Source organism: Microsporum canis, genomic scaffold, assembly GCF_000151145.1.
Source record: "Microsporum canis CBS 113480 supercont1.5 genomic scaffold, whole genome shotgun sequence".
NCBI lineage: Eukaryota > Fungi > Ascomycota > Eurotiomycetes > Onygenales > Arthrodermataceae > Microsporum > Microsporum canis.
This window is the reverse complement of record NW_003299165.1, coordinates 1,464,184-1,478,802: the sequence shown is the minus strand read 5'-3', so window position 1 is coordinate 1,478,802 and position 14,619 is coordinate 1,464,184. Positions and strand designations below refer to the sequence as shown.

The 14,619-nt window shown below is 47.7% G+C and overlaps 6 protein-coding genes across 6 annotated transcripts in view; 3 read left to right on the top strand and 3 right to left on the bottom strand.

Moving 5' to 3' along the window:
- Positions 1-11: 11 nt before the first annotated feature.
- MCYG_05642 (conserved hypothetical protein) lies at positions 12-1,802 on the bottom strand (the record flags this gene model as incomplete). Its single annotated transcript, XM_002845727.1, has 1 exon — positions 12-1,802. The coding sequence occupies one exon, from the start codon at positions 1,800-1,802 to the stop codon at positions 12-14; it is 1,791 nt and encodes a 596-aa protein (XP_002845773.1).
- An 822-nt stretch (positions 1,803-2,624) lies between these two features.
- On the bottom strand, positions 2,625-5,759 carry MCYG_05641 (conserved hypothetical protein; the record flags this gene model as incomplete). The annotated part of the gene is made up of 3 exons (XM_002845726.1): positions 2,625-5,422; positions 5,484-5,627; positions 5,699-5,759. 3 exons carry the CDS (start codon positions 5,757-5,759, stop codon positions 2,625-2,627), a joined length of 3,003 nt encoding a protein of 1,000 aa, XP_002845772.1.
- Positions 5,760-6,226: 467 nt separating this feature from the next.
- On the top strand, positions 6,227-6,466 carry MCYG_05640 (uncharacterized protein; the record flags this gene model as incomplete). The annotated part of the gene is made up of 1 exon (XM_002845725.1): positions 6,227-6,466. One exon carries the CDS (start codon positions 6,227-6,229, stop codon positions 6,464-6,466), a length of 240 nt encoding a protein of 79 aa, XP_002845771.1.
- Positions 6,467-7,074: 608 nt separating this feature from the next.
- MCYG_05639 (MIZ zinc finger protein) lies at positions 7,075-10,215 on the top strand (the record flags this gene model as incomplete). The annotated part of the gene is made up of 1 exon (XM_002845724.1): positions 7,075-10,215. The coding sequence occupies one exon, from the start codon at positions 7,075-7,077 to the stop codon at positions 10,213-10,215; it is 3,141 nt and encodes a 1,046-aa protein (XP_002845770.1).
- A 910-nt stretch (positions 10,216-11,125) lies between these two features.
- Positions 11,126-13,036, bottom strand: MCYG_05638 (conserved hypothetical protein; the record flags this gene model as incomplete). The annotated part of the gene is made up of 4 exons (XM_002845723.1): positions 11,126-11,869; positions 11,928-12,217; positions 12,279-12,875; positions 12,946-13,036. 4 exons carry the CDS (start codon positions 13,034-13,036, stop codon positions 11,126-11,128), a joined length of 1,722 nt encoding a protein of 573 aa, XP_002845769.1.
- A 504-nt stretch (positions 13,037-13,540) lies between these two features.
- Positions 13,541-14,619, top strand: part of MCYG_05637 (nucleoporin nsp1) — a gene marked incomplete at both ends in the record, with an annotated part of 2,107 nt that continues 1,028 nt past the window's right edge. The window contains one exon of the mRNA XM_002845722.1: positions 13,541-14,513. Coding sequence (XP_002845768.1) covers positions 13,541-14,513 — 973 coding nt within the window. The remainder of the gene's footprint in view (positions 14,514-14,619) is intronic.

Genomic DNA, 14,619 nt, shown 5'->3' with positions numbered 1-14,619 from the left:
ACGGGTTGCACTTAAGAGCTTGATTTTTGATTGCTTAGAGCTTCCAACTTTAAACTCTTTTGCTCTTCGACAGCGGACGGCTGTCCAGAAATAGCCAACACAGCTATTAAGGTCAGAGCAACTATGACGGTTACCAATGCCACAATATGAACTGCCCACCAGATATGTTGGACGCCTAGTTGACAGGTGGTGATTTCATACTTCCATTCCTGAACAGAGGGATCAGTATCAAACCAGAGAGATAAAAGCCCGGCATTGCCTCCAAATTCCCCCATCATTGAGCGTAAGGTAACCTCTCGAATAGATGGTGGTTGTGTAGATTCTGTAGCAGAGCTAGATGTACTGCTAGTTGATACAAGTGATTCCGGTTCTGATGAATATTTCTTTGCATTCCATGACCAGGAAGTAGCTGGTATGCTTTCTCCCTCAGAATCGACGCTACCTTCGTCACTGACTACCGTTTTATCCACATAATGTATGACATCGCATCCAGTGTGGTCATGGCCAGTGAGGATTAAGCCATTGCGCCCTTTCCCGGCGTAAGGCGCGTTGGAATCCCCAGACATACCGAATATGCCTTGTAGGATACCATTATAACTAACGTAGTCACTTAGGTGATTTTGCTCTTTCAAACCACCAGCTTTGAACCGCATCTCACCATCGTTGGGGTTCTCGTCGTCTTTTTCATGGAATGAAAAGTAAGGTGGGTCAGTACAGACGCCCTCCTGTTTATAGAGCGGCAAGTGGGTTAACAGCAAGGTAAATGTCGTTCGGTCCTCCACCGGGTGCGAACGATCAATAACATCATTGAGATAATGGTATGTATGGCCCTGGATTGAAAGGTCAAGTGCCGGAGTGTCAAAGGTGAGAGTGTTGAGCACGATCAAGTGTATAGAAGGGATTGATCCCAGCTTGTCCTGCGTCCCATTGACATCCAGACTCAAATCTGCCGGGGGCAAATTAAACCTAACGTCCCAATTTGCGCGGCCGAATTCTCTATCGAATCGATCTAGACGTTTCTGGGAGATATCACCCGCATATCCAATATCATGGTTTCCAACAATATTAATGATTCGATTAGACCAATTATCGGGCTCAATGTCAAGAATAATTTCACCGCCCGTTTGTTGGGTATACCCACCCCTTCCAGTAGCCATGATATCGTCAGGCACCTTCACACCTCCACGAAAGGTCCGATTCCAATATCGCCATGAACGGATCCCAAATTCCTCATCCGACACCCATTGGCTCCCGATGAGATCTCCTAAAACAGTGACATGTGTAGGTCGACTCCACCACGACAATGTTCTATATATATGCGCCAAGTAGTAATCATTCCCTAGAAGATCGAGCTGTTTGCGAATCGTACGCCCCAATCGAGGGATATCCGTACATATCACACTCTGCAAACCCTTCCTGGCTGCAGAAAGGAGCGCAACACCCGTGTCTGCAGACTTTATATCTTCCCAGTGATTTTTAAGCTGTGGTATGAATCCTTCACCGGGTCTAGGCAAGGAGGTATCGCCTTCAAGCTGTGGGTCGGCTAGAACAAGTAGGCGGAATGGCGCTGTTATGGGGGAGCGCGCAGCAAGGTTATTCAGTCCTATGTGATCGCGGACGGTATTCAGAAAGGCATTACTGGTATAAGGAGGATAGATGCCGGTACTGGCGTTTGAAGTCGAGAGCGGAAAGGCGCATCCGTGGAATAGAGGATACAGGTACAGGTAACAAAGAGAGGCAAAGGATACGGGCAGGAGAACAGCGAGAGCCCGCCGGAGAATCGTGGGGAAACCCAGATGCATTAGCATCTAGTGTCTAAAAAGGAGCGTCAAAGAGTGAGAAAAGAGAGGATTGCTTGATAATGTCATGAACTAACAAAAGTAGAGCAGAAAAGGAGACTTGATGGCGAACAAATTCTAACCTTTAAATTTATGTCAGCACCCGCACGGGCTCTTGGCGCGGAGGGCTGTTTTATTCAAAGACGACGACGTTGAAGTTATAATGCACGAATGCCTCCTTTTTGAAGCGGGCGTCTGTAGATAGAGTGTGACGGATCTAATATATATCGCTCTAGGCCTCGACCCTGCATAAGTACGCTACTTGACTGACTCGTTACTCAAAGTTATAAATTTTACCTAAAGATATGTATAAGCTATCATACAAAATAATAAACATGAAATAGATAAGAACCGCAAGAGAGAATCATGTATTAAAGATCGTATTAGGTAGTACCAGTAAATGTGAGCACTCGCTTAACTTCCTTTTGGTAAACATAGGTAGTTTTGCAGTGCAGTGTGGGTGAGTTATCTCACCAATAACATCAACAAACAGGCCATTAAGTAGATTCCAAAATGTCAGGGGGTAAAGGAAGAGTAGGGGCAGATTAAGAGAAGGAGTATATGGTGAATAAATAAAAGGAAAGGGTATATCCGTGTGGGCGCCAGTCGTAATGCTCGAACATTTCTACTTGTTAAACTAAACAAGTGAGTGAAAAGGGCTGAGAAAGGGAAAGACATGTTTCTAATGCGGGGGAAGAGAAGTGCCCGGAGGAAATGGAAATTAAGTATGACGGAGGTATTATGAAATAAGCCGTTTGGACATGGAGAGCCGAAAGTGATAGTACCTTAACTGGCTGATTGGAGGTGATCCACGGGGTTCATGTCTGGGAATAAAGATGATGACCCGGTATCTATATCCCCTATTTTTTGAAACTCATCGGCGCTAGTTTCACCAACTGGTGTTGCGAGGGTCGCACTGTTCGAAGCTGACGTGTTACGCGAACTATCTTCCTCCGGTTTAGGTGGTCTTGAAGTGGAATCTAGGGGGGGAGTAGGAGATGTTTGGGCGAGCAGACGCGCTTGCTTTAGAGTTATCGTCTTCTGCTTATTTGTCGTTTTGACGGGGAGATTTAGATCTCGTTCAATCGTTGCCTTCATTATAGCCGCCATCCAGAGGCGGCCTTGTTGAATATTGTCGACTTGAAAGAAGTGGATAGCTGGCTTGGTGAACTGGACAGCGCGGGAAATGCCAGCCTTGGGAGGAACTAATTTGAAGATGAATGGAGGTTCCGCTGAACTGTTCCGTCTGGAAGTTCCAGTCTTTTCCTCGCCATCAGTTTGTTCGGCTGGCGTATCGTTGTTAGACGGAGTAGCGGGCAGGGCCTTGGCTCTGGTTAAGGTGGCGTGTAGCGATGTAATCGCATCCTGATCAGCACGGAAGACACGATGGGAAGAAATATCGATAAGGCCGCGCTCTTCAGTATCGTCTTCAGAGTAGTAATATGAGAGGCGACGGCCCTTGAGGATAAACAGGCGCGGTTTCCATGTTGTCATTAGATTAGAGGATTTCTTCTTCATCCAGCCGTAATAGTCGGCATCCTGCATCTGCTCCTTAGGAGTCTTCTTTTCGAGCCCACGTCGATAGGCACTTGTATCTTTCTTCGACTTGGTTCGCTGCGTCCCATTCCCGTTTTTCATGGTAGCAAGGCCCTCTAGTCTTGAACTTTCCGTGCTGTCTATCTCTAGGCTTCTACTTGTCCCAGTCCCTGATGGTGTGCTAGAGTCCGTTCGAGTGGGAGATTGCGGCAAGTCCCTGCCAGAGGAGGGCACCGGTGAACTGATACGAGTCTTCTCAATACCAGTAACGGCATCAGAGATAGCCCGAAGCCCAATGGTTCGTCTGACTTTGGGAGTAATGCCCCTTAAACTGGAAGTGGTCGGTAAAGGAGATGAACGCCCAGAACCATCGTTATTAGTCTTGCCATAACCAACTATGGATGATAAAAATCCGGTTGGAGACTCAGGGGTTGGTTCTAGATTTGTAACGGTAGGCGAGTGAGACTCGTCTTCAAGCAACGCAAGCGTGCTGTTAATAGTAAAATCCTGAGAGTGTCGTTTTGGGTACAGTGGCTTCACAGAAGCCAGGTCTCTCATCGAGCCTGTGCTACCAAACCTAGAGTGTCTCTTCTTCTTGTCATCTGCAGGTGCAGCCAGACTCGAATGTCTGGAGTGGCTGTAGCTTCTCTTGCTAGAATCTCTCTTACGAAGAACCTTGCGTTGCTTTCGGCCATCAACGTCACCACCAGAGAAGTATCCGCGGTCAAAATCGACAGAATCTCCAAATCCGGTGCTGGAGTCGTCTGTTCGGTTGCTTCCCGTTTTATAGAATTGTTTAGTGGCTGCTAGGGAACTGCTTGGCCGTGGGCTATTGCTGGTATTGTTGGTATTACTGTTGGTTGTTGGAGAGGGATTCATCATCCAATTGCGATCGAAAGACGGCTTCTTCTCATGAGGCGGGGCTGGAGCTTTTCTTGAGGCAGAAAATGCGCTAGAATCAGCCAACGGGAAGACGGACGTGTTTTCTATAGAAGAGTATCGATGATGGTTGCTTCGGCGAATGGAGTCTGCAGATGGTTTGGTAGTGGCGTCATTGTCGTGTGGCTGAGTTAATGGGGGAGCCGAAGCCTGTGATCCATAAGATGTATCACGGTATTTTACAGTTGTCCTAGTCCTAGAACTATGTGGGCTGTGACGATGTTTCTCACCCAGGGTAGGGATACGAGGGAGATAAGAACCCGACATTACTGACTTGGTCTGTGACCGGTCGTAGTCTTCGGCAGTATGCGAACTTGCTTTCCTCAAATGTCGTGGGCCCTGGATCTCTTCCTGGAAGGCTCTTATTTTATGCCACGTCTTGAGTCTCCGACCCATAACTCCAAAGTCGAACTCTCTCATATATATGAATTCTTGGTCCATGTCCAGGAGGACATCACCCGAGATTTCCTGTGATTCGAATATATCGCAATGTTTTGGGTCGACGCCAATGTCTCTTAGATGACGAGCCATTTGTTGATGATCCCATTTTCGAACCTCGGCTTCACTAGGCATTCGTTCTTCTTCTTCATCGGTCTCCTCTCCACGAATGTATGATAAACGGTGGTCAGGATAGCTGCTATACTCACTACTTGAATCATGCACACTATGGTTTTCTTGAGTTGCAATGCTATGTCGTGGAGTGCTAAAATTGGTGATGTGTTCGTCAATCACACTCAATGTTTCATTCAAAACCGGGCTATCTTCCCCGTTCATGGACATATTCCCTAGTGTCTCACTGATCGTCCGCCGAATGGTTGGGGAAGCTTGCGTAGAGCCCGCAGAAGCTGGACGCTGGGTTGTGTGGCCAGCTGTAGTACCGTCTCCGGATTCAGCATCCACACCAGACAAGGGTTTCATGTCAATCGCGCTGACATGCCTTGAAGGCTGGGGCGTGGTCTCATCATTCGATACCGGCGAGACAGGATCGCGACTGGACCCGAGAGACGGAGAGTCGAGCTCAGGAGTAGACGAATCCCAAAGAGGCTCTGTAGAAGGAGAAGCATCCTTTGTTTTCTTGATGCCGATCTTGGGAGCGATCACAGTATAAACTACGCCACCAAAAATTAGCCCGCAAAACGGTTGCAATGCTAATCACAAAGGACAACTAACCTCCAGGAAACAAGCCTGTTCGGTTTTCTGATACATGCCGGCCAAGGTACCAGCCATCTCCGAACCCTTCGTCAAGCTCGAGCAGCTCAACCTTGTCACCTCGTCGTAAGGTTAGCTCGTCCGCACCTCGAGCATCGAAGTCGTCTATCATATTTGAAAGTTTTATGTCAGTAACGATTCAATGGAAAGAGCTGACAATGGGAATTGGAACTCACGGTTAACCAAAAGCACGTCACCCGGATGAGCATCGCGCGAGTTTGTTGAACGTTGTGGCATGTTCGAATTATATTTTAGGCTCCCAACAAGGACTTCCAGGGGGGTGAGTAAGAGACGAGGACGTTAAAGGAGCCAGGCTCCAGCACTCGACTCCTACAGGAGGGGAAATATAATAGAGCTCTTGTCGGAAGGATGCTCCGGTCCCTCGTAGTCGTACCCGGCAAAAGCTTGTGACAGGCCGTTCGAAAGGCTTGGGATAGCGAACCGCCGAGTGAGACTGACAGCTTGAATGTAAACCACGGATCCGAGAGGGCCGTGAGACCCTAATAAGAATAAGAAGAATAGAACGAAAACGAGAACCGGCCAATCCTCTTTGAACAGCGTTTGGTTCCAGCGAAGCTGCCCAACCTCGGCGGGAGGAGTGAGAGAGATGTTCTTCTCTCTGGTCTGGTCTGACGTTGCAACTAGTCGAGCTGAAGGCGGCGCAACGGGCGGACGGCTAGAGGGGCGATAGTAGATTCAACAACATGCGCAGGCAGCGAGCATGCGATGAACATCGTTGCAGCAGCAGCTCTGGTAGAAAAGTAGAGCAAGAGGACAGCAAGACAGTAAGAAGAAGAGGAGGAGGAAGAAGAAGAAGAAGAGACGAACAAACCAAGGATTGGCTCGACGTGGGACGAAGCAAGGAAAAGAAGCGAAGGAAGGGAAAAAAAAAGGAAAAAGAGAAGTTGAGTTGGCCGTGCTTAGGTAAGCTGAAGATGACATAAGTCGCTTAGGTAAGACGGAAGAATATTTATCCCCGTATCTTATTTGTGTAATCGAAATACACCTCCCAAAGCTCCACTCACCGCCAAACTGACTGCGGAGAGTGGTAACGGGCGGTAAAAAACATTCAATACAGCCAAAGTTAATTAAAAAAAGCTTCTCACTTAAAGAATATAAAAACACCATAAAAGGATGAAGAGGAAAAACATTTGATTTCGTTGTTTTCTATATTGAAAAAAAAAAAAGGATAGTGTTGGCTCTTCAGTTTGGTTTGTCCTGGTTATAAACATATCTCTGTGCTATTCTCATGAACTTGACCGGAGGGGCAAAAGAGAGCAACTTATACTTGCATGTACTCTGTACACACACACCACCCATAATAAAGCCAACATCTTCTTTGCTCCACCCATCAAACTTGCTAACCGCCCAAGTGGCTTTTGGTATTTTTCTTCTTCTTCTCCCAATACATATATAAAGGAAAAAGCTGCTATAAGATTGCCTGTTAGTGATCAAATAGTGACACACAAAAAGAAACCAACTCTCTGTGTGATGTAACCAGGTTCCGGATGCTATTGCGCGGGCTTCTTTTTCTTCTTCTGTGACGCCAAAGATGATATCCCCAAATGCACGAAGACAGCCGTCGTCGTCTACTTCAAGACAGCAAATTAATGGCTCCGAACTTGTCGCATCGAATTCCACTGCCAGCAGGTTTCTAGGAAGCAGACCAAAGGCATGGATGCAGAATGCCAACAATACGACAGGCGCTGCTCCTGTCATCACGCGTCGACCATCGCGTCCTGCCCCTCGTCCTAGTCCTGCCGCTGCTGCTGCTGTGTCTACCAAGGAGAGAACACCCTCAAATTCTGATACAGGCCAAAAGACCGCATCTTGTCCTCCTGGAAGTGCTGAAGGCCCTACACCGGTTTCTGAGGTGTCAGGGGACGCTGTCTCTGCCTCAGTTTACCTGTCACCGGTGTCTTCAGAGAGCATATTTCCTCCTGCGGTACCCATCACGCCAGACCCGGTGCAGCCCGTTCAACCAAAGCAGCCAGTCCAGCTAGAGCAAGCAGTTCAACCTCTGCCATCTCCAAACCCGAGCCACAGGTCTGACCCAAGAGGCACCACTCCTCGCGCTGAACCAGTGACCCCCGAAGTTACAGCACGGCCGGCTCCCCTTGTTGATGGACGCCAGACTGCTTCTCCAAGGCCACCGCCGCCGCCACTGCGATGTATAACAACCCCTTCACAGCAGAACGTCCCTTCTCTAGGCAGTCCTCTGGTGGTGGCAGCGGCCCAGAGCAATGTGCACCTTGTTAGTGACCAGGATAACCATCGAGATAAGCGTCCACGTCTGGCGGTCTCCCAACCGCCAGCTCTCTTTTCTCAAACATGCACCTCGCAACCATCCTCACCATCACCCATTAACAATAATAACAACAATAATGGTATGTCTGAAGCAAGATCAGCTGGCCGGGGACTGCCTAAGCTCCAGCAGCCACCTACTGAGCTTTCACCACAGGCTCTGAACGCTTGTGTGCCTTTTTTAAACGGCGTTGTGTCGACCTTTCAGTCACATGAAGCTGCTTATATTTATCTACTTAGAGATGCATGTGTATTATACGACCTCCAGTATCTGGCACTTCACCAGTTGCACTGTATATCCGCAACCTCTGCCAAAAACCTACCAGGGTTTGGAGCTAAGGGACAAAGGGCAGTTGCAATAGTGCTAGACATGGTGTGTCATAAGGCACGAGCTTCTAGTGTGTTTCTGCATTATTTCAGCGCCTTTCCTTCTGACTTTGCGATTATCACTTCCCAGAATCAACGATATGCGGCTGCAATAGAATCTATCAAAAGCTGGGCACCTTCCTTTGCGGATACCTGGCCTAAATTCTTTTCAAAAGTGTACAATCGTGGATATCCCCCTCTGATTGACGAAATAATCCATGAGCTCGGTGTACATTCGGTCATTATGCAGAGTGTGTTCTACACGGCCTGTGTATCCACTCTGACCGTAAACCGACCAGCAGCACTTCGTGAGGCGTGGAAGACTGTTCGTCAGAAGAATATCGATTTTTACCAGCATCGCCTGCGAATGGCAAATACCCCGAATCCAGTCTCAGCAGTGCATATACAAGGAGAAAACAGCTATCTAGCATCGATGTTTCAGCAAATATATGCAGTATATCCTCCCCCTGGAGTTGCTCCAATTCCTTCCCAGGCTACCCACCACATGAACCCACAGCAAACCCTCTATTCTACCCTTCCAGGCTATCCTTCTACTCCACAGGCGGCACCCTTTTCAGTGACCAACCGACAGGCCATGCGTTTTCCAGCAGCCGCCTCGACAAGATCACAGCCGATACGACCACTACCATTTCAACGTCAGACAACCTTACCATCACAAACTTCAACTGCTCCTCCGAACACCACGGCCAGGATACACCCTCCTATGCCCTCAACGGCAGCGCAGCCATACCCCTCTCCCACTCGCCAACCAATTACCGTTTCTACCGCCAACTTTAATAATAACCCTCCTCTCACGCCTTCTGCTCAGCATTATATGCAACCCACTCCCACAGGCCAGCCTATAGGAACCCCCCTATTCCCTCCCCCCAATGCAAATGCTCTTCCACCCGCCAATCCATCTCCCACATCCAGTCTCCATCTATCTCATCTAAGAGTGGTTAATGTTTCTCTGTCCAAGGGTGGTTCGTCAAAACCGGGCGAAAACCTATTTCAATCGTTCGAGTCATTCGCCATATCTCCTACCACTCTCGGTTGGGATCAATATAACTTTCAATTACCCTTAACTTTATCGTCAAATCAACATGCAGCACTCCCCAGACCACTTCACCCGCCCAACACATTCCACATTATCCAAGGAATCGTTGATGGGTCAAAGATCTATCAAATTCGATGTGTACGTTCCACTGACAGCCAGCCATTGACGGAGGAGAAGTGGGTGATGGCAGAATGTTCTTGGCCGTTAGCCATTTATATCCATGTCAATGGGGTGGAACATTTCTTCCGTCGAAAGTTTCACTTTGGCAAAGATCTACCAGTTCCTATCAACAGGGCTCTTAAATGCGGCCTAAATGAGATCAAAGTCGCTCTTATCGGTACTCCAGAGGAACGCAAAGGTTCCACGTTCGCCATAGCCGTGGAAGTAATCGATGTATCATCATACAAACGGGCTCGCGAAGCGATACAGACCCTATCACTATCTCAGAGTCTCGACAACATCGTCAAACGACTGACAAACAACACAGCTGATAGTGATGAACTATGTGTCATTGATGACTTCATCACCGTCGCCCTAATCGATCCTTTTATGGCTCGAATATTTGATATCCCCGTTCGTACCGTCTCCTGTAAACACAATGAATGCTTTGACCTCGATACTTTTCTTAATACAAGGTTATCCCGAGTGTTGAAGAGGCCTCATGGGATGGCAGAGGACTGGAAATGTCCGATTTGCAACAAAGACGCGAGACCAAAGCGTTTAATTATCGATCAATTCCTAGTTCACGTTCGAGAAGAGTTAGCCCGACGAAAGCAGCTAGATGACGTCACCGCTATCAAAATTCGAGCTGACCAAACTTGGGGCGTTATCACGCGTCAAACGAACAATGTGAAGTCTACTCGAGATTCGTCTTTAAAAGCAGACGAAACCGGAGTGGCTACGACTATCACTATATCATCTCCTAAGACAGCACAGTCGCCCCCAGAAATCATTGAACTTGACTGATCTCTTTAATCCCACATTTGATTAAAGGATACCTACAGACTGGTCTTTTTAACTTCGCCAATTATCCTCCTTTCTTTTCTCTTTCTTTCTTGTATTGGAATCTTCTTTTCTGCTCCAGACTCATTATACCCCTCGTAGGCAATTTGCGTCTTTCTGCCTTTTTACTCTTCCATTTCTCATCAGCAGTATAGGTTATGCCCGGCAGTCGGAGTTATGTTTCACTTTCACTTTTCTTGCTTTTAATTCTCTTTCCTTTCCCTTCCAAGCTTTGAACCGATTTATTTATCAGTCTTTGTAGTCTGGGAAGTTTGGCTTGGTTGATAAAACGGATTGGGATCAATGGTTCTTCATGTAGTAAATGCGTACGGCCCTTTCTTTTCTTTGATACCCTCACTGTGAAAGCGATTGTTTAGAGCATATCTTTATTTTAATGTGTATCTTTAATCTATATTTCTGCTACTGAGTTTGCTTTATACTCTGATTTGTTTCTTCCATGTTATGACTGATGATACTAATGATTCTCATGATTTAAAGTCTACTAGACTATATTTCACCATAGTCGCTTCAAAGTGATAAAGAGCCGTAAGTGGACTGACTGTGTGAGATGATTTCCGAAATTGAATATTTGAAATTGTATTTGGTAAATATAAAATTATATCCAACATTAATTCAAAGGTATAAAGAACAAAAAGTAATGTAATCGAATCCAGCTCCCATTCTCCATTGCCGCCCCTTGATAATGATAGCTAGAACTTCGCCCACTCCGAAATATCCATATTACCTAATTAATATAAAATGCCACAGGGAAGCAGGATTCTTCATCCGATTATGTCACTGTTTCGTGGTTATATATGCACCGCTTCGTAGAATGTAAAGGGGATAGAGCCGGTCGTCAGCCATTCAATAACGCTCATTTCCTCACTTGTCTCGCATGTTTAACCAGGTTCTCTATAACACCTTCAAAGGCCTCCTTTTCTCCAAGTTGACCATCTCTTTTCTTCAGCCAGTACTCCAAAACCTCGCTAGCTCGAACAGTCATCCTCTCCAATGTTTGTATATGCTCCTTCATTTCTTGATCTGTAAAGCCATCCAGTGCTGCGTCCGTAGTTCCACAGAGACGACGGACGGCGAGAAGATCCAGCTCTGGAGGAGGAGTATTACCCTTCCGCCGAGGAGTTGAAGGAACAGGCCGTGACGAAGAGCGGTTAGAGTCAAAAGATGTAGATGAGCGAGACTGTCCGTCAAGATGTTTCCGTTTGCTTCTAGAACGGAGTAATGTGCCGCCAGGACCAGATGGCTCTTCACCTGAAACACGTGCGGTATCGCGGTTCATAGAAGGTAGGACTAACTTCTTCTGCTTTGAGGCTGGAAGAATTTCATCCAGGTCCACTGGGACACCCAGGGAGACGAGAAATAGGCGGCGGATACGGGATTTCGTCCAGTTTGGGGGTTGCAGTGGTGGAGGCGCAACTAGTTGGGACCAAAGAGATAGCGAGCGTTCGGTAGTGAATATTGCGGAGGAGTCAGGAAATGATTCAACAGGGGGTAAAGAGGATATATTTGCAGAGCTAGGAAACAGGGTATCAAGTTGATCAGAAGTAGCAGAAAGAAGGTCAGGAAGTGATTTAAAGGGTGAAAAATCAAGAAGAGGCGGCTAATGTTGTTGTTAGCGATTTTTGAAGTTTGGAGCATGGTAGCCTATGATAACTCACTAGAATAGGATGACTGGAGGGCAAGGTTGAATCGGCTATCGGTTCTGGTATGGCAGCGTCAGAGCCTTCTTCTGGTTCTTGAAAGCCATCATCAAAATCCCCAAATTCGTCCTGGTCATCATCTGCGTCCCCGCCCTTGAAGTCATCAAAGTCATCACCGAAGCCATTATCATCGTTATCATCGTCAACCCGGCCACCGGTATGATGGTCCGTATTATCACCATCATTTAATCGCGACGTGTGTTCGGTGGTTTGGGTATCACAGCTATTTATATCGGGAATTTGTTGTCCTGGTTTGGTCAATCGTTCCTCTAGAATAAAAATAGGGAGTTGAAAAGAGATATTATTTACCTGGAACGTCAAGCACTATCTCCTCCGCGTCCGGGGCCGCATCGCTTGGTTTCCTACGGTGAGCAGTAAACTTTCGTTTCTCCCCATCTTTCGGTAGGGATTCGACGCGGGAGAGAAGCGTCTCTGGGAGGTCACTATCACTGATGGCATCTTCCACTCCATTCTCTGTTATGATAAGCTGTGGGCTTGCTCTTGGATCCCCAAGCTTGAAAATCCGGTCAGGGGGAAAATCCGCCTTTCGTGATTCATATGCCTGTGTCCCCGGTTCTTCACCGTATGCTGGCGAACTAGGGTCTACCTTCTCCACGACTGTCAACGGTATAAGGGTTCCGCCAGGAGTTCGAGGGCGTTCTGGGCAGGCTGGAGTGTGTTGAGCATTCCTTTCCCCCTCTCGAATGATGTCAATCTCATCTGGCACAGCATCTGCTAGCCGCTGTTGGTATGCTGGTGAACCAGGAACCTCTCCATGTCTGGGTGAGGAATCGACCTTTTCTACTCTGGTTCGGGGAACTGGCGATTGGGAGCGGGAAGGCCGTTGAGAGGTGGATACTTGTCCCTCTGTGGCATCAGAGAAGTGCTCTTCATCACTGTCAGGATCTATGACAGGTTAGCGTAAAGAGTAACACCGTTAATAGAATATTTAGTGGTAGGTAAGTATCACACATACTATGGTCTGATGCCCCAGGATCTTCTAGTTCAACTCCCTTTGGTGGTGGCTCCAATAGAACGCTGGGAGGACGAGAGCGCGGTTCGGCCATGGGGATCTACAGGTTCAAAGACACAGTATACGAAGAGTTACCACAAACATGGCCAGTGGCTTGTTTTCTCTTCTACCGTTAAAGCCGTTTGAAGTTGTTTTTGATGTCAAAAGTTCGCCTTTTCTGCCAACAAAAAGGCGGCATGTTTTGGTATCTTACCGATCTATAAAATACACACCAAGCTTGGACGTATCATGTTGTGTATCAATACGGCTTACCTCAGCCAGACTTCGAAGCTTCATTTGGAAGTTTGGAACAGCTTCAAAAAAATAATAAAAAAAACATCCAAGAGAGAGAGAGACGCAAGACGAAGACGAGCGGCCTCTCTAGTTCTTGCCTTCGTGCCGCGTTACTATCACGCAGACGAGACATTGAGCAACTGTACAGTTTTGACCTCCCATCTCATCAAGTAATAATTCTCTTGGTTCATGGTGCTAATGTCCATCTCAAGTTCTCTACATCGCGTGAAGCCAACGCCCATACGATCTTCCCACCTCCTCGATTATGAATTTCGGAAGCGCATCCACGAGCGGAGGCTCGTCCCTGTTCGGTCAGCCAACTTCAGGCTCAACCGGCGGCCTCTTTGGCAACGTTGGTGCGAGCGGCCAGACTACTTCAACCTCGTCACCCTCATTATTTGGATCAACTCCTGCCACGACGGCCACGAGTAACCTATTTGGCGCGCAAAAGCCTGCAGCTTCTGGTGGAACTTTCAGTTTTACCAACCCAGGTCAAACTTCAGGCCAGCAGAGTAACTCCCCCATTTTTGGCCCTGGTACCGCGACCCCAAATAAACCAGCAGATTCAGCAACGCAGGCACAGAAGCCGTCGGGCCTATTTGGGAACACTACTACCGGAAGTCCTAATATCTTTGGGAGCACAACTCCTGCTACCGCAAAGTCAGGTCTTTTCGGCAACATATCAACAACCCCGGCTGGCCCACCACCCCAGGCACAGACAAATACTTCTTTCGGACAACAAAACACTGCTCCGTCGGCCCTCTTCGGAAATGCACGCACTTCAAGCCCGCTATCGACAAATTCTCCCGCTGTTTCAACTCCAACTCTTGGTTCCGGCAGCGGTGCGGACCAACAACAACAGGCGAAGCCTGCAAGCAACTTGTTTGGGGCCACTGGCAGTACACCCAATACTTCTAATACCACATCTGGAGGATTATTTTCCAATTTAGGTCAGACTAAACCGGTTACTGATGCTTCAAAACCAAGTGCAAACACAGGCTTGTTTGGATCCGGTGGAGCTATACCTACAACTTCCCAGGCTTCAGGTTCACTATTCACGCCGTCATCCGGAACCTCTACTCAACCTGCGTTTTCCCTAACGCCAGCCACCACAACCAAACCATCTACATCTCTCGCTACTGCTACTACAGCAGGTAGCAATACCCAGAACTCTCTATTTTCCCTTGGCACTCCAGCATCCACAGCCACACCAGCAACCACTACAGCTGCTCCATCTGGTGGGCCTTTTCGGTACTTCTAAACTGGGAGCTTCTACAGAGTCTACCGCACCAGCTACTACCAGAGCTGCAGGCGGCAATATGTTTGCGAATATCGGGACAACTG